Below are 18,434 nucleotides of genomic sequence, written 5' to 3' on the forward strand. Positions count from 1 at the left end.
TAGTTTTTTTTTTTTTTTAATTTGATTTATATGCCGCCCTTCTCCGGAGACTCAGGGCGGCTTACAATGCGTTAAGCAATAGCCTTCATTCTTTTGTATATTTTATACAAAGTCAGCTTATTGCCCCCACAAACTGGGTCCTCATTTCACCTACCTTAGAAAGGATGGAAGGCTGAGTCAACCTTGAGCCTTGGAGAGATTCGAACCAGCAGAAATTGCAGGCAGCTGTGTTAATAACAGGGTGCACTAAACCACTGTACTATCAAGGCTCAAGTTTTCCATGGTTCCTGAAAGATATCTCCCTTCTTAAACTATGTTCTCATTTCTCCAACCTTCATAGTTGGACTATAATTTAGAGCAATATTTCTCAATCTCCATGGCTGGCTGGAAAATTCTGGGAGTTGAAGATCACACATTTTAAAATTCCCAGGATTGGGAAACATTGGTTTAGAGCAAAGACACAGGCTATCAAGTGCCTGATCCCTACTAGCAAATTAAGCATCTTGCCAAAGGACATTCTCTTCACTGATGTTTTTAATACTACTCCCCTGATGTTTCCACTGTTTTTCAGCTCTGCAATCCTGCAACGCAAGGCCATCTAGTCCTCTTTCCCAAGGCTTTTTGTAGGTATGAATACATTCCCATTATTTGTTTCTGTGTTCATGCAATTGCAGGAAGCAAAGTTTTTTCTGCCAAAAGGGAACGAACTAAACAAACTAGCTAATTTAACAAATAACCAGTGGAATGGCTTGCCTTCAGAAGCTGTGGGTGCTCCATCATTGGAATTTTTTAAGAAGAGATCGGATAGCCATTTGTCTGAAATGGTATAGAGTTTCCTGCCTGAGCAGGGGGTTAGACTAGAAGACCTCCAAGATCCTTTCCAACTGTTAATCTGTTACTCTTTAAAAGCCTTCCATCCTTCCAAGGTCAGTAAAATGAGGACCCAGATTGTTGTGGGCAACATGCTGACTCTGTAAACGGTGTAGAGAGGGCTGTGAAAGCACTGTGAAGCAGTATATAAGTCTAAGATATAGACTTATATACTGGCACAGTGGTTAGAGTGCAGGCTACTTCTGCTGTCTGCCGGTTGCCTGCAATTTGGCAGTTCAAATCTCACCAGGCTCAAGGTTAACTTAGACTTCCATCCTTCCAAGGTGGGTAAAATGAGGACCCAGATTGTTGGGGGCAATATGCTGACTCTGTAAACCTCTTAGAGAGGGCTGTAAAGCACTATAAAGCGGTATATAAGTCTAAGTGCTAAGTGCTATTCCTTCCTTTAGCAGCCACACATTCCTCAGCTAGGGAACAGAATTATCTGGCCAATACCTTGGCTTTTCTCAGCAGCTGCTGAAAATCATGCTGGGGCAAAAGACCATGATTTTTCACAAAAGCTGGAACCTCTGGTGGGCGCTGGGTTTCATAATAAACAGTGCCATGGATCTCCATATACTTGTTAAGGATGGCTAGAAACTTCTCTTTACCCTGGGAAGAAAAGAAAGGAAAGGAAAGATGCTAGTCAGGGCCAGTTAAGATCAGCCTGAAATCTTGAACATTTTACTCTCTATGTTTCTTCCTCAACAGTCTTTAGAGTTTCTTTGGATAGCTTTTTTGAACTTGTGAGAGGAGGAACAGTAGAGGTACTGTTGCTCTTCCTTTATGATATTTATGGCGTTTACATACTATCTCAATCCAGTCAGATCTAGACAAATATTTTGCTGCTTAGATAACCTCCCTCTCTTTCCTAGCATGACAAAGTCCCATGGGGGTTCTTTATGACACATTTCTTGGAATTTCATATGGAAAGATGCAATACAATGCATCTCACACACTCAGCCCTAATTAAATCAAAGGCAAGAATGCCACCAGAGACAACTCGAGAGTCAGGCAGCTTAGAAATGTACTATATACATAGACAAATTTTGATATATTTTTTTCTCCTTTGGGAGTACAATATAATATCTTTTCTATCAAATCTAATATGAATAGCTAAAAGAAGAGCCAATGGAAAATACATTTTCAGTAGTCTACTGCCAACTAAATTTGAGAATAAGGATTCTGTAACCCTCAAATTTTATTAAACTTACATAGATTTTATTCAACTGTTAGTCTTCTGCTGAAGAAACATAGAATTGGGCAAATAAAATGCATTCCAAATCACATTTGTGGATCCACTAGGGCAGGAATAAAATAATAAGCTGTGATTTGAGAATGCTGTTTCTTCAAAACCACAGCTATAAGCTGTCTGTTTAGAGAGAGACCCCTCTGTGAATGTGAGATAAAAATACTAGCCTATCATAGAAGGAATGTTATAAGGCAATGAATATTTGTCCTTCTGTAAGATCTTTTTTTAATGAGCATAGTTGATTTATCTTTATACTGTATGTATGTATGTATATGTATGTATGTATGTATGTACATACATACATACATACATACATACACATACATACATACCATTTTGATATATACCATATCAAAAACCAAAGTTTACGTTTTAATGAGTAGATCCTAAAATAGATGAAAATTTCATTACCTGAGAATCAAACCTTCATTTCTGAGTGGAAGTTCACTCATTCCACTAAGCAGTGCAACTGGCCTTAGCTAATATTTAGAGTTAATGTCAATGTAAACATAACACTTAAAAGAAATACACTCTTGGTGTCTATAAAAACTGCTTTTTAGATTAACTTTAGATTAACAAGGGATCTGTGTAGCTTACATTTGTCCCCAAAGGGTGAATCTTCACCCCAGATTTCCCTTTTAACACTAAAGCTTAGCCTTGATAAATTAAACTAAACACCTAGCCAAGAATTCTAAGTACTTGAAAACTTGCTATGGATATTTTGTTTCTGGCATTTATTAGTTGATATTAGTAAAATATTGCTTTAGTAGAGTTTGGATGGGGTTTTTTCAAGGATGCTATTCAGCAGGTTCTGACAGGTTCTGGAGAACTGGTAGCGGAATTTTGAGTAGTTCGGAGAACTGGCAAATGCCATCTCTGGCTGGCCCCAGAGTGGGGTGGGAATGGAGTTTTTGCAATATCCTTCCCCCAGGAGTGGGGAGGGAATGGGGATTTTGCAGTATCCTTCCCCTGGAGTGGGGTGGGAATGGAATTTTTGCAGTATTCTTCCCCTGCCACGCCCAGAAAGCCATGCCCACCAAACCATACCACGCCCACCAAGCCACGCCCACAAAACCAGTAGTAAAAAAAAATTGAATTCCACTACTGGGTTTTTTTTTTTTTTTTTGGTTTAAAATGTTTGTGTGTCTGTGTACAAGCCCCAAAAATAAACACACAAATTAATTCTTAATGAGAGGGGCTTCCTGTGCTGTATGATCTCTCTCTCTCTCTTTTGCTTTTTCTCTCTCATTCTAATTCTTCTGCAACTCCCATCCTGTTAGAGAATGATTGTCTTTGATCAGTGTATGTATTTATTTATCCATGGGTTACTGAAAAGCCTTCACAATTTAAAAAAAAGGGTAAATCAGAGGTATTAAAAATAGCAATTAAAAGCCTTGATAAACCGTTCTATTTGGAAACATTCAAAGCGTACTTTTAGCAAATAGCACATTCAGTGCAAAGCTAAAGAGAAAAACAGGGTGAACCATTTATATGTTAGAAGGTGAGAGCCTCTTGAACACCTTCTTGAGTGCAGGTAGAAAATGTAGTTCCTTCTATCTTGTTTAATTGCTTTATTGCAGGAAGAAAATAGACATATTTAAAAAGATTAAAAAAAGAAGAAAAGTGGCCTCTTGCTGCCACGACCTGGCAATTTTCCTTTTGGAGATCCAACATGCATTAGGTTGATTAATTTGGAGCTCATTTGATGCTATCTTTAAATAATTGTACAAAGCCGGTAAGGACTTCATTAACGCTCTATCTAATGCATACGCTTGCAAATCAATATATGTTGCACAATATTCCCAAGCATGGATCTCTTTTCTGTGCCAGCATAAATTCTACTCAAAAAAGCACATTCTCCTTTGAATTCAGCTGTGGTCAGCACCAAATAGTACTCTGAACAGTACTCTTTTCATTTCCCTTTCCTTTCTTCAACTCCCCATCTACCTCAGCCTTAAAAGAACCAATTATTCTGAGGAAAGAGCAAAGGTGTCAACATTCAATATGGTGGATCTGAAGCTTGTCAGCCCCTCAACTTTACACAAATTCTCCTACTTAACGTTCATAAAGGAAGGAATTTCCCAGTATTGCTGATCAATTAGACAACTTAGAACTTCACCATCTTCGGTCTGACTGAAGCATAGTACGTAAAATCATCTGCTACAATGTCCTACCGGCCAATGAATACTTCAGCTTCAACCAAAACAATACAAGAGCACACAATAGATACAAACTCATGGTAAACCGATCCAAACTAGACTGCTGAAAATACGACTTCAGTAACAGAGTTGTCAATGCCTAGAATGCACTACCTGACTCTGTTGTTTCTTCCCCAAACCCCCAAAACTTTAACTTAGACTGTCCACTGTAGACCTCATCCCATTCCTAAGAGGTCTTTAAGGGCTGTGCTTAAGCACACCAGCGTGACTACCATCCCTGTCCTAAAGTTTCCTTTTATTCGTATCCATTTCATGTGTTTATAATTATGTTTACACTTGTATCTGTCATAAAATACATGCTTGACGAAATACAAATAAAATAAAATAAAAAATAAATTTATAGAATCCGCAACAGCCATGTGGTAGAGATTGTGCTCAATTGTTCCCACTTCAAGAGATTAGTAGTGGGCGTTCAAATATCAGCATTCATCTAATTCCTAATTCCTGTATATGATGCTGAGCAGAGTACACAGCATCATATACAGGTAGTCTTCAACTTATGATCGCAATTGAGCCCCACATTTCTGTTGCTAAGTGAAACATTTGTTAAGTGAGTTTTGCTGCATTTTACGACCTTTCTTGCCACAGTTGTTAAATGAATCACTGCAAGGTTGCAATGCATGGTTGTTGACCGAATCTGGATTCCCCATTGATTTTTCTTATCAGAAGGTCTCAAAAAGTGATCAGATGACCCCGGGTTACTGCAACTGTCACAAATATGAACCAGTTGCCCAGCATCAGAATGTTGATCACATGACCATGGAGATGCTGCAATGGTCATAAATGTGAAAAATAGTCATAAGTCACTTTTTTCAGTGCCATTGTAACCTTGAACAGTCAATAAACAAATGGTTGTAAGTTGAAGACTACCATTTTTCAGCTTTTGGGAAACAGTGAATCCAAGTGAATAGGCTACAGAGTGCAACTAGAGCTAAGCATACTAGCAGTTGTGAAATGTTTTGGGGAACCCAGATATTTATTTCTGGATTCCATTAACACTTTAGCTTCCTTGGAGCCTGTAAAGATTCAAATTGGGAAAAGAAATGAGGCTACCGGGCTGCCTACCTTTTCCTACCCAGTTTCAAAAATGGACGTATAAACTCTGAAAAGAGTTGAGAGGCATTTGCATCAGAGCCAGCGAGCCAGCAAAGCCAATTAACAATTTAATTCCCAGATTTTCTTTTTACGTCCAAGCAAATAATTGAAAAAAAGAAAAGGAGAAAAAAGTGTGGGGAGGCAGCTTTATTATTCCTTCCTGTCAAAAATTAGGCCAGTACCATCAAGTTTCTACTGGTCTTCTTTTGGCTGATAATTAGTAAGGACTAGCAGAAAAGAAGCCACCTGCCAAACAAGGAATAAGATTTACTTTTATAGCAACTCAGACTCCGTGGTGGTATCATTGCAGGCTCCATCCTGCAGCTTCATCAAGATGGAGGCAAAAGGGAGGGGCTTGCAGAATGATGTCACTGCAGGGCAGGGCTTGCCACTCCTTGCCCCCTGGGTCCCTCCCAGCTGTGCAAGATACCTTAGAATAGATGTTGTTTCAAAAAGTGTTTTTGAGTATGCAGAGACACAAATGTGTTGGTACTTCTTTCATTCAGCTGTGTCTTTTCTCAGTATCATAATGCTGTTCTGCCCATGTGTGTGATGTGCTTCCTTTCATTGTGTATTATTGCCTTGCCTCAGGCAACTTTTTCCTCAGATTCCCCAAAATTTCAACAATGGGTTATTCCTGATTTAAAATTCTACCCCTAGTATTTCTGGCCATGAAACAGACCCCAGGCCTGCCACTGGACCTTATAGTGGAGGCACAGAAATGTTTTAGCATAGATTCTACAGGTGGATGTCAGGGGTGGGTTCTACTTACCTTTACTACCGGTTTGCAACGGGGCCGCATGTGCGCTCTTCTGCGCAAGCACAGAAGCGTTTTTTTTTTAATTGAAAAAGTTTTCAAATACAAGTTTTTCCCCCTTTCCCCCCCTCTTCCCTAACCCCCCCTCACCACCCATCCCCCCCCTGTGACTTCTTCACAACATTAAGCTAATTCATAACTAATTACATAATATTTTACCATTCCCTTACTCCCTCCTCAAAATACTGACCCTTAGCATAATATTCTTATAACTCTCATTTTCGCAATAATCTGCGAAATAATCAAAGAAGCGTTTTGATGACGTCAGGGTCAGTGGTCAGAGCCTTCCGCCGGTTTTACTACCGGCGGGCAACCCACCACTGGTGGATGTTTGATGATGTCTGATTCTACAGCGGGATGCCTGAACACAATTGTGCAGAAGAATATATATAATTCAGTGGTGGGCTGCTTCTGGTTTGGACTGGTTTGGGCAAACCAGTAGTTGCGACCTGCGGGTGGGCCCGGCCACCCACCCAGGTGCAATCCCATCCTATATCGCTGTGTTTTTGATGTCGCACACATGTGTGGAAGGCGCACACGAGTGAATTGCCATGTTTTTTGGTGCTGCACACACGCATGGACGGTGCATGTGAGCAAATTGCTGTGTTTTCTGATGTCACATGCATGCATGGATGGCGCACACTCACATTTCCAGTGCTGGGCAAACCGGTTGTTATGGTATGCGACAATCACCTCTGATATAATTTATATATGATGATGATGATGATGATGATGATGCTACCTTGTTAGAGTAATGAAATGTCTGCAAGAAAACAAGCAAGCTCAGAGAGCACCAGGGACCCCTCATATATAAATTATATGAGTCACATATTTATTCCTACATATCAACAAAGGGAGACCATTTGATAGCCAATATGTATTTATAGTAAGTTGTTTTATTTGTTTCATGTTAGATATGCATGGAAATGAACAGAACAGTAAAAATAGGAGTTGCATATTTGGTTGGAGTCATAAATATGGCTATGGAGAAAAGAAAGAACTTTCTCCAAAGGAGTCCGCAGTTTTTCTTTGTGGATGATGCTCTTCACTGCTTCTTAATAGAGCTTTTTGCTGCCTAGAGTTTTCAGTAAGGAGCAATTGCAGACCGAGGCATAACTGATTTCTCCAATTGTGGAGGGGCCTGATTTTCAGGGAGAAAATGTCTCTGCCAGAGTGTGTATGGATAAAAAAAACAAAACCCTTCTCTTAAAAATTCACTATGCACTCTTTGATTTTGCCTAGGGAAGAAATAATTGTTTTCTCCAAAAAATGGAACAGTAGTCACAGGAGGGAAGATAACCCTTTTCATAGATATGCAAAGTAGACACCAGCAGCAAATGAGAGGAAGCAACATGAAGAAAAAGAGAACTTGCCATGTCCGTGTCCTTTATAAAGAATGTATATGTGTTGAGCAAATGCCATTTGTACCAAAGCAATCAGAACAAAATGATTTGTCTTGCTTAAAAAAGCAAGATGAATGTCACTTTAAAGAATCATCTAAAATCTTACTTTGCAATAATTCCTATTAAACTCCATTTTGAAAAAGTTATTTAAATGCATATAATCTACATATTAAAAGCATCAAAGCATTATTTGTTCTGCTATAATACATTAAACATATATATATAGTTTAAAATGATTTGTAACTTACTGTACCTGTAACTGGAAATCCATGTTGGCACATAGAGAGAAGCAAGAAGAGGCAAGATTGACTTCCTGTGTATAAAAGACAACAAACTAAAATGCTCCAAGATGGTGAAATACAAGTTATATGACCATGTAAAGAGCTTTGGTGGATCAGAACAGTCATTCATCAAATCCAACTTCCCCCAGCCTGGTGGTCACCAAACAAGCTGAATTTATAGTCAACCCATAGAAATTCTTCTTCATTCTGGAAAAGGCCAGCAACATAGCTGTCACCACTCTTCCCCTGGAAAAAATATTCTCCAAATTTAAAAAAAAAAAAAAACAGAACCAATGCCATGAATGTTTTAGATGACTTATGTTTAAAGAGGTCGGCTTGAATGATCAAACATGGAACATAGAACTCTTAAAGGTTGTGATTAGCTCAGTATCTGTTCTTAGTTTATAGCATTAATGCTGGAAAATATTTGCTATGGTCAATTGACCTGTGTGACTTGTCTTCTTATAGGAAAATTGAAATAATTTGATGTCATAAACAAATCAGGCAAGCAAGCAAGCTTTGATTGCCAATCTGTATCCTCAAGATATGAGCTTTGCATCCTGAAGTCAGACCAATCATGACTTCTTTCTCTCAGTTCTACCATCCACCCCATACTGCACAACCAGGTTTTTGAAGGAGCGGATCCCCCGTACAGTAGTTCATTGAAGGATTCTGGGAAAATCTTTGGGTTGCAGATTCATAATCCTGTCCAAATAGTACTTCTATTGAAACTTCACATGAAATTAACCCCAGGTACAGCTTTTTAACAGTCAATTCAGGGCTGTCCTGAATGTCAGTTTTTCTTCTCCTGGGCAAAATTCTCATTGAATGTCACCATAGCTTAAAACTGCAGCTTGCTTTCCTATGACATTCATAAATGTCCCCGGGGCCATTATTAACATTAAGTAGTGCAAAGAATAAAAAATTAAGATAAACAAAGATTAAGGTCTGGACCGTCACAAAATCAATCTAATAGTTATGGTTTTCCCAGGCTAAATATAAAATTCAAAGAACTCAACAACTATGAGACTATGCAACTAGGTTTGGTATGAAAAAAAGAGACTTGTGGATTCTGCATCCATAATTGGGCAGAATTAGCATGCAAGATGTGATGTCTGAAGATGGGATTCTCTAGAAAGAGGTTCCCAAACTCTGCAGGACTGCAACACTTAAAATGACACACAGGTTTATGTGGTTCTCTCAGTTCCCACCCTCAATTAAACAAATGATTTCAATGGTGTAGGGTTGAGCAGGAAATAAATATATCACTCTTACTCATTAATTCCAAGGGTGTTTTTAAACTTGGTTTAGCAACAGCCCCTCAAGGTTTGGATAGATAAAATCAGGCACAAAACTCAGACCCAATTTTGATCCTGCTATTTCTTTGCCTGTGGAAGCTGGATCAGGCTGGGAAAAGTGTGTGAATTCACTCTGTAGGTTGAATCCCAATTTGAGGAGGTAAAGGATACATTCTTTATTTCACAAGATCGTTGAGCTTATATATAAAATGTACCCCACAGACATAAAAGCAGTGGTGGGTTGCTCCCGGTTCACAGCGGTTCGCAAGAACCGGTAGTAAAAATTTGTAGTAGTGCCAAGAACCAGTAATAACATTAGCTGGCCACACCCCCGAACCAGTCCCCGGCCCGGTCGCCACTCGCTTACCCCGCCCACCTCATCAGAGGCTTTTTTTTTTTTACTTTTAAAAGCATTTTTTCTATAACCTCTTCAGCCAAAAAAATGCTTTTAAAAGGCGGGGAAAAAAAAGCCTCTGATGATCCCACGGCTCAGCTGGGAATGTCAGAGGCTTTTCAAAGCATTGTTTTCTGCAACCTCTTCAGCTGAAGAGGTGGTAAAAAAAAATGCTTTGAAAAGCCTTTGACGATCCCAGTTGAGTTGCCTGATCGGCAGAGGCTTTTCAAAGCATTTTTTTCAGCAACCTCTTAAGGTTGTAGAAAAAAGGCTTTTAAAAGTAAAAAAAAACAAAAGTTGGCCAAGCCCACACAGTCACATTACCCCCCCACCAAGCCACGCCCACAAAATAACCCACGCACACAGAACCAGTAGTAAAAATTTTTAGAATCCACCCCTGCATAAAAGGCATTTCGAACAGTGCTGAGGGATGAGTGAGTTTCATTATTTATATGGTTGGGATGAAATGCTTGTGTATGCAACCCACCTTCCAAATGTTGGCTTCCTTCCCATAGACAACCGCCATATTGTTGGCCTTGTTGGATTTAATAAACTGCTTCTCAGTCACATTGAGCTCTTCTGATACAAACCCCATAAAAGAATTATCTGGTGTATGAGCTGTGGAGGAATAACATAATATGTTACTGTAACAATGGAAATCTTCATTTCTCTCTCCTGAATAATACAATCTATCCAGAGATGGGTTTCAGCAGGTTCTGACCAGTTCTGGAGAACCGGTAGCAGAAATTTTGAGTAGTTCGGAGAACTGGTAGTAAAAATTCTGACTGGCCATGCCCTCATCTAGTCTCTGCCTCCCAAGTCCCAGCTGATCGGGAGGAAATGGGGATTTTGCAGTAACCTACCCTGGAGTGGGGTGGGAATGGAGATTTTACAGTATCCTTCCCCTGCTACGCCCACCAAGCCACACCCACAGAACCGGTAGTAAAAAAATTTGAAACCCACTACTGAATCTATCCCACCTCCAATGAAATAGCATTCCATTTCATTGGAAGAGTATGTACTTTGCAGAGGCTACATTGAATTTTGTGCTTACCCTAGGTCAAGGATATTCAATCGTGGCAACTTTAAGACCTGTGGACTTCAACCAGCCATAGTCCTGGCTGGAGAATTCTGGGAGTTGCCGAATCTTAAAGTTGCCAAAGTTGGACACCCCTGCCCTAGAGTTTCTACACTTTTTTGCTAATTTTATGTATCATACCCTGAAATATGGGATCATAAATATCATCATCAAGAGTTGGAAGGAGCCTTGGAGGTCTTCTAGTCCAACCCCCTGCTCAAGCAGGAGAACTTATGCCATTTCAGACAAATTGATGTCCAGTCTCCTCTTAAAATCCTCCTGTGATGGAGCACCCACAACTTCTGAAGGCAAGCCATTACACTGGTTGATTATTCTCACTGTCAAGAAATTTTTCCTTAGTTCTGCGTCAGGGATGTCAAATTCAATTTCATTGATGGCCGTATCAGGGTTGTTTTTGACCTTGGGGGGCTGGGGTGGGCATGGACAGGGTGGGCATGACCAGCTCAACATCATTCGTGTCGGGGGGCCCTGTGGTGGCCCGAGCACTCTGCCAGCAAAAATGGGCTCCGGAGCTCTGTTTTTAGCTGCAACATCCTCCTACAACCCTTTGCCAGCTAAAATGGAGCTCTGTTTTTGCTGGCAGAGGCACCACAGGCCGGTCCTTCATTGTTTCCAGGGTGGCCACGTGGGACAGATCTAACCACTCCGTGGCCCAGATCTGGCCCCCAGGCCTTGAGTTTGACAACTCTGTTCTTGGCTGATCCATTCCATTCTATACTACCAATCCTCTGGTTAGCCACATGAGAGGTGCTTTGTTAGTTTAGAAATCAAATACCCTTATTTTAAAAATGAATCTACTGATATATTTCACACCTTTCTTATCAGATACTTTTAATTCTGTAATAGAATATCCACTTTTTTTTTTTCATTAAACAAAATGCAATAGCTACAATAATTGAATGAGCTGTCTGAAGAAGGATGGGCAATTTTTAAAAACAAAAGATCAGTCCTGAAAGAAATGTTACTTTTATATAACATTTTATTTTGGCTCATAATTTGCACTTGGTATAACTGTTTAAAAATGTGATTATAAACTTGGCTGGCCATACTAATTCTTATTATTGTTTGGAAAGTTTTCAAAGCTTTGATGATTTGGGCACGCTTGATGACTTGTATTAATGCTAAAGTTGTATTTTTCCACAATTCAAATGTTTGGGTAATTGAATTATTTTAGAACTGAAACGTGTTGCAGGATTAATTCAACAAACTGCTATCGTTTGCAGTTTATAAGATCAATTTAACTTCTGGTTCCATGAGTAAAGTTTCATCCAAAATAACAACATGATCAAATAATTAATGGTGATTTCTTAAAACCAAGAATTATCTGCTATTGATTCTGTTCCTGGATCAATGATTCATCAGATTTTCATGAACAACTCATATTTATTAGGAGAAAATAAAAGGGGAATAAAAGAAAGTGTAATAGTACTAGCTTTGGAGAAAGGGAAGAATGATAGAGTATATTTAATTCCCAGCGCATTTTGTAAACTATCTGCCAAAATCTCACATGGACTTACAAATGTTAGATTTCTATCTGCTCCAACAAGCATGCTCAATAGTAAGGAACATAGAAGCTGCAGTCCATTGACATCTGGAGAGCTATAGGCTGCTGAGTCCAACCTTGAGTATGTCTATATGCATGCTCACAACTTGGTTTGTGTGCAATTAGGAACAGTTCTTTCTCCTGAATTCAAGTCATTTATACAGAATGCGATCCCAGCCATTTATACATTTTGTGTGCTTGTGTCCCAGACCAGTCATATATATATCGTTTGTGTGAACATATATACAGTCTGTCCCAAAGGTGCTTTTTCAAAACGCAACCAGACTTTCTTCGTTTTGCCTTGAAGACGTTTCCTTGAAGAACTGAAGATGCTTCTTGGATGAGAAGTAAAACGTCTTCAAGGGAAAACCAAGACAGTCCAGTTGCCTTTTGAAAAAGCTGCTTTGGGACAACCATGAGCAGGTTGACTGAGAATCTCCATAGACATATATACAGCCTGTTCACACTACTAACAGAATATTGTGGCTGAAGAGAAAACAGAATCCTTCCGGAATCATTTCCTGAGGACCAACCTAGAGTCATTCCAAAACAAAACCTAGAAATAACTCTTTTTGTCTTCTTCTCAATCAGGACAGTTTGCTGTAATAACTTTTGCTAGTGGCTGCAAAATAAAATTGAGGCATCTCTGTACACTTTCCAATGTTGTTGAGCTACCTCCCAGCATTGGCCAGGTTTGCAGGCACTTCTGGTATTCATCAACATCTGGAAAGCAACAAATCCCCACCTCTGTTTCATCAACTATAAATGCCCTGCTCACTAATTCTTATTTTAAAAATCAAAAGAACCATTATGCTAAATTTACCCATATTTTATACCATTATTTTGTCTGTACATTTTTACCACCAGTGATATTTTTTTTTATTGAAAAAGTTTTCAAATACAAATTTTCCCCCCCTTTTTTTCCCCCTCTCCCTCCCCCTCCCTAACCCCCCCTCCCCACCCCACCCATCCCCCCCTGTGACTTCTTCATAACAAAAAAAAAACCTAATTCATAACAGATTACTTACTCCGTCCTCTAGATATTGACCTTTACTTACTAAAAATATTATTAATATTATAACATCCCCCTTTATCCATACATTTCAGAAAAGACAAAATATTATTAATATTATAACATCCCCCTTTATCCATACATTTCAGAAAAGAGAAAAGAAAGGAAAAAAAGGGGGAAAAAAAAGACATTATACTATGACATTATAAAATAACTTCTCCACTTTAAAACTATACAATAAGTCCTACTTTAACATTTAATCTTCTATGTATATTACTATAACATTTCAAAGCAGCCTTCCCCATAAAATCTAGTTTAACATTTATTCCACTCTATCCATTTCCTCCACTCCCCTAAATATATCACTTAAAAATCCCTTTTCTTAGACTAATCAATCTACTAACTAGCTTATTCACCCACTATCATGCAAAATTACCATACACAACATTTCTTAATATCTTTGATTCACTGCCCACACTACTTAAAAATATATGTCTATATTTTCCATTATATCTAAATAAAAAAAAAGAAAAGACAATGACTTTAAATTTATAATCCATATAGTATCTTCTTTAAGGTCTTTCCACTGGATTGGTAGAACCAACATCCATAATCGGGTAACATAGCTTGCTGGTGCAACAGTTTATTCAGGATCTTCAATCATATCTGCCCCCATCAATAGTAAATATCTTCTTATATGTATAAAAGTAAAAACAACCACCCGAGTGACATTATAATTATATTCCATATAGTAATAATTGTGGGTTTCATCAGGATTATTAATTCCCATCATCGTAGTGGGTAACAACCCGATCTTCTGCATGCCCCAGCATAATTCTCTTGCCTTATAATTCAAGATAATATAATATGTTTATCAACACAAAAAAAAAATTCCAAAATGGATAATTCAAATCCATCAGTTTAAGGCTCATTTCACATCCCCAAATTACGGCCATGCAGAGATCTGCCACAATCTTCAGGATGATATTAACCAATACATCGCCTCTTCTGTGTTTACACATAATCATTCATATTTTAAAGTCACTGGCTTCACTGTTGCCTGATTTAGAAATTTCTATTTTTATGCCACCTATTTCTTTTTTTCTTTTCTTTTTGTGGGTTTGGTTTCCATCCTGGTTTCTTTTCTACAAATTGTGTATCATCTGGTCGGATTTTGTTCTGCTTTGTAGATTGGTCTTGTTGGTTTTGTTTTTGTATCTCATATTTCTTTTTTATCCCTTGTATTTCCCCTAATTGGTTTCCATGCTTATCCTTGCCTTGATAAGTCATCACATTAAGGTTAGATGCCACTTCTCTCAGATTTGTAGATAGTCCAGCTGGGGTATCCAATGAATCCAAAGGCAATTCATCTGGTACAGTCTCTATATTTCGATATTTTACCTTTATTTCCGGCTCCTTCTGCTTATCCTGTATTATACCTGAAGATGTTAAGTTCATTTTCAACCTATTTTGATAAAATTCTTCCGCTCTTTCAACAGTATTTAGCTGATATCTTTCTCCTTGATATCTAAATATAATACCAACTGGGGCGTCCCACCTGAATGAAATATTTCTCTTTTTTAACTCATTCACCAGAAAACCAAATTTCTTCCTTTCCATCAATATCTTAGGTGGGAGTTCCTTATAAATCCAAATCTTTCTTCCATGCAATTGCAAATTAGAATTGAAGGAATTTTGCACGATATTATTCCTAATTTCTTTATCTGTAAAATAGATCACCACATCTCTAGGCAATTGCCTTTGCTTGGCAGTCCAGGAGTTGATTCGATAAACTCTGTCAATCCTACAAAACACTTCGTCAGGTTGAACCTTTAGAATCCCAGCTAGAAATTCAGAAGATATTTTCCTTAAATCATCTCTATTATTTTCCTGCAAACCTCTTAATCTTATCGCATATTCTGTGAAATTATATTGTACCATTAAAATCTCTTTTTCAATCTTCTGTTGCAGATTTTCTGCATTACCATACTTTTGATCAGCATCCATTTTAGGTTTTTCTTCTAAGCTATTATCCTGAATGTTTATCAAGTCATTTTCAATTTTTTGAATTCTATTGTCCAATTTATCTTGAATTTCTTCCATTTTAGACTCTAGTACATTAGTATTTGTGTCCAACTGTATCATAAATTCTACAAAACCATTAGCCATTTTTGAGAGTTTTTTCTCCAAAAAATCAAACTTAGATTTCACCAATTCTTTAATTTCCTGCTTAAATTTTTCAAATTGCTGATTCACAATCTCCTCCCTTCTTTTAATCTCTTCTATAAAAAATTCTATTATATTAAAATCAGGTTTCTCAGACTGAAGAGTTAAGACTTGTTCCTTTAAGTTGTTGGTGGGGGAATCCCCCCCCTTCTTGTTTATCTGACTTTATGAGTCTCAGTGCCATGTTTCCGCCCAGGCAGGCTTTGTTAAAAAAAAGCAAGAAAGACTTCTTTCCAATCAACAACAATATCAGGTCTCCAAGGGAAAGAAAAAGAGAAAAAGACACAGGAGTGAAGTTTTGTCTACAAATGTAGCCAGTGGTATTTATTCCGCTACATTGTAGTAATAAAAAACGGAAGGACTTTCCCTTTCAGCCTCTCCTCCAGCCGACGCCATTTTAAAAGGCTTTTTTTCCTCTTTCTTTTCCTCCTCTCTCTTAAGTAATTTCTTTTAAAAAATCAGTAAAATACTTGCGGTTCAGTATTACAGGTCCAGCTCACATTTTCTTTGAGTAGTCTGTTAAATTTGCAGGCTTGCTTTTGACGCCTGGCTCTGCATCAGCAGAGGTCTCCCAAAGCCCAGAGCAGCGGCTGGGGATACGGGGCATCTCATCCGCTCCGTCCCAAAAGTAAAGGAAAAACTTTTGGGACTCCGCAGAGAGTTCTACCCACCCCTGCCGGCTCTATCTCCGTTTCCTCATGGAAACGGAGTTTTTTCGAGCCGCCATTCCGTTGTGAAGGCGGCTCTGACAGGCGATGGAAGCTGACGATCCCAAAGGAACGTCTAGCAGCGACAAGCAGCAAACAGGAAGTCCCACCACCAGTGATATTGAGTTTGGCTTTGCTTTGACTGCCTCTTGACAGGAAAAAGGAGCACCAACCAGCATCTTCCTTGGTCTGCTTGCTTTCCCAGCATGTTGTCCAACTTAACAAAGAACTCATTCTTATCTCCTTATGCATGCCATATTTCTTTTAAGAGATGGCAGGAAAGATCCACTGTTTTTTTTTTTTTTTGCATGTATTTAAATATATGCTGGAGTCAATTTTACAGGAGTGGCCTTTCTGAATAGTTGTTAACAATGCCAGAGCCTTTATTAGAAAACACACTTTGTTTATTTAGAGATAATTCTTAATTCTTTGATAAAATCTTCCCATGAGCATATCCCTGACATAATATTACAAACAAGAAAAATGTTATGAGATAATTACTGCTAAATGTCACCCCTCAGCCAATATATATTATTAGAGGAATTAGGATAGTGGGAGTTTTGGACTGATTGGGAGGACAGAAATTTCACTCTTTAAGAGTCACTCTTAAAATTCACTCTTGTTCACTTGGCAAGGGCATCCCAAAGGGTCAAAAGAGACAAAATGGGGGCAGTAACCGAATCTCTACCCTTTGTTTATGGGTATTGCATGTGGACATCCTTTCATTGGGTGATCCTGGGCTCATCTTCTCTCTCAGCCTAACCGGCATGATAAATTTATTATGAGAATAAAAAGGGATACAATGAAAACCTGTGCTCTTTGCTAAAAGTACATGCATAAAACATTTATATACGATTGAAACTCTTGTGCCTGTAACTTTAATTGGGAAAAACAGTGTATCATAAGGTATGTATTATTAGTGTTAGCACTGCTTTTTTTTAAAAAAAAGACTTGACCCAGTCAATGTATTGTCCACAATATATATATATGGAATTAAAAAAAACTTGTAAAAAAAATAAGGCAACAATTTTTGAACCAAGATATCAAATGGGCTAATTTATGGAATCCATCCATGGAATCCATGACTCCTGTGGGATTGAAATTTGGCAAATTTGTAGTTGCTTCTGTGCTGCCACATTGCTGCCCGGAGATTCGATAGCCCAGTCCTGCTCTAGCACTCCAGAGACCAGGTATAGCGTCCTCTTTCTTGGCTGCTGGAGATCAGGTAGACTCATCCTGCCCTAGTCCTTTGGAGGCCAGGTAGACCAGTCCCACTATAACCTAAGGGCAGTCAACCACAGGGAAGCTGTCAAGAAGTTGAAAATTATTGTTACTGCCACTGCTTTTTTGCCTTTGGTCATTCTGTTTCTCTGTTTTGGTAAGAAAATATCTCTGAAACAATGACCCAACGGATCACAGGTTGTCTATTGACAAATAAAATAGTAATATTGGATATATCTGTCCTAAGTAGAGCTAAATTGAGAATGTCATATTATCAGTAGAAAAGCCACAGACATGTCTAGCAGATCCCAAAGCTAACAAATAGGACAAAGAAATCCATTTTGCGAAGCTAAGAATGAGTTAATCTCACTACAAAAAACGTTTCATTTCTAATCAATATATTGCTGAGGCTCACCACACTGATTTCCAGGGACCTGGCAACAATGAAGTCACCCGTCCTTAACTAAAACTAGAGCTACAATCTTCAGGCCACACATAGCTGGCCTTCTTCCAGAAAACCTACCTGCTTCTAACAATGATTTCTGATTGTTGTCATTCCCCCACCCCCCAGCCCATCTCTCTTCAACCTTCCACTCAGAACTGTGTATTTTCCCACTGGCCTCTTCTGATAGTTTATCACGTCCTCAGGAAATTCTGAGACAGATTCTGTGCAATAGAATATTCCAAAGGAGGGGGATAAGAAACCTAATATGATGCCGATCTATAAAAGCTCATTTGTTTCATTTCTCATTTGATCCTTAGATTGTTTTGACCACAACATCACATCCCTCTGTTACTGCTTCAATTGGTTTCTAGCTAGGTGACAAATGATTGGTTAGTTTGGCAACTTCCAAAGGGAGACAGAGAGCAAGAGAAACTTGCATGGGAATCATGCAGTGTCAGTCAAAACTCTTTCGTTCAAACTATGCTGAGGAAAAAGGTAGATGCTGGAGTAGCCTGAAAACATAATTAACAGAACAGTGGGAGTGGGTAGTTA

The 18,434-nt window shown here is 38.6% G+C and overlaps 1 protein-coding gene across 2 annotated transcripts in view; it reads right to left on the reverse strand.

Moving 5' to 3' along the window:
• The window catches only part of MGAT5B (alpha-1,6-mannosylglycoprotein 6-beta-N-acetylglucosaminyltransferase B), a 247,542-nt gene that overhangs the window by 38,129 nt on the left and 190,979 nt on the right, over nt 1-18,434 (reverse strand). The window contains exons 11-13 of one of the 2 annotated variants that reach the window (XM_070934596.1): nt 10,117-10,247; nt 7,910-7,915; nt 1,327-1,482 (exon numbers count right to left, since the gene is read on the reverse strand). In XM_070934596.1, coding sequence (XP_070790697.1) covers nt 1,327-1,482; nt 7,910-7,915; nt 10,117-10,247 — 293 coding nt within the window. The remainder of the gene's footprint in view (nt 1-1,326; nt 1,483-7,909; nt 7,916-10,116; nt 10,248-18,434) is intronic. The other variant, XM_070934597.1, reaches the window with a different exon arrangement.

The sequence above is a fragment of the Pituophis catenifer genome, unplaced genomic scaffold, assembly GCF_029215685.1.
Source record: "Pituophis catenifer annectens isolate HBS135680 unplaced genomic scaffold, rPitCat1.0.hap2 SCAF_2, whole genome shotgun sequence".
Taxonomy (NCBI): Eukaryota; Metazoa; Chordata; class Lepidosauria; order Squamata; family Colubridae; genus Pituophis; species Pituophis catenifer.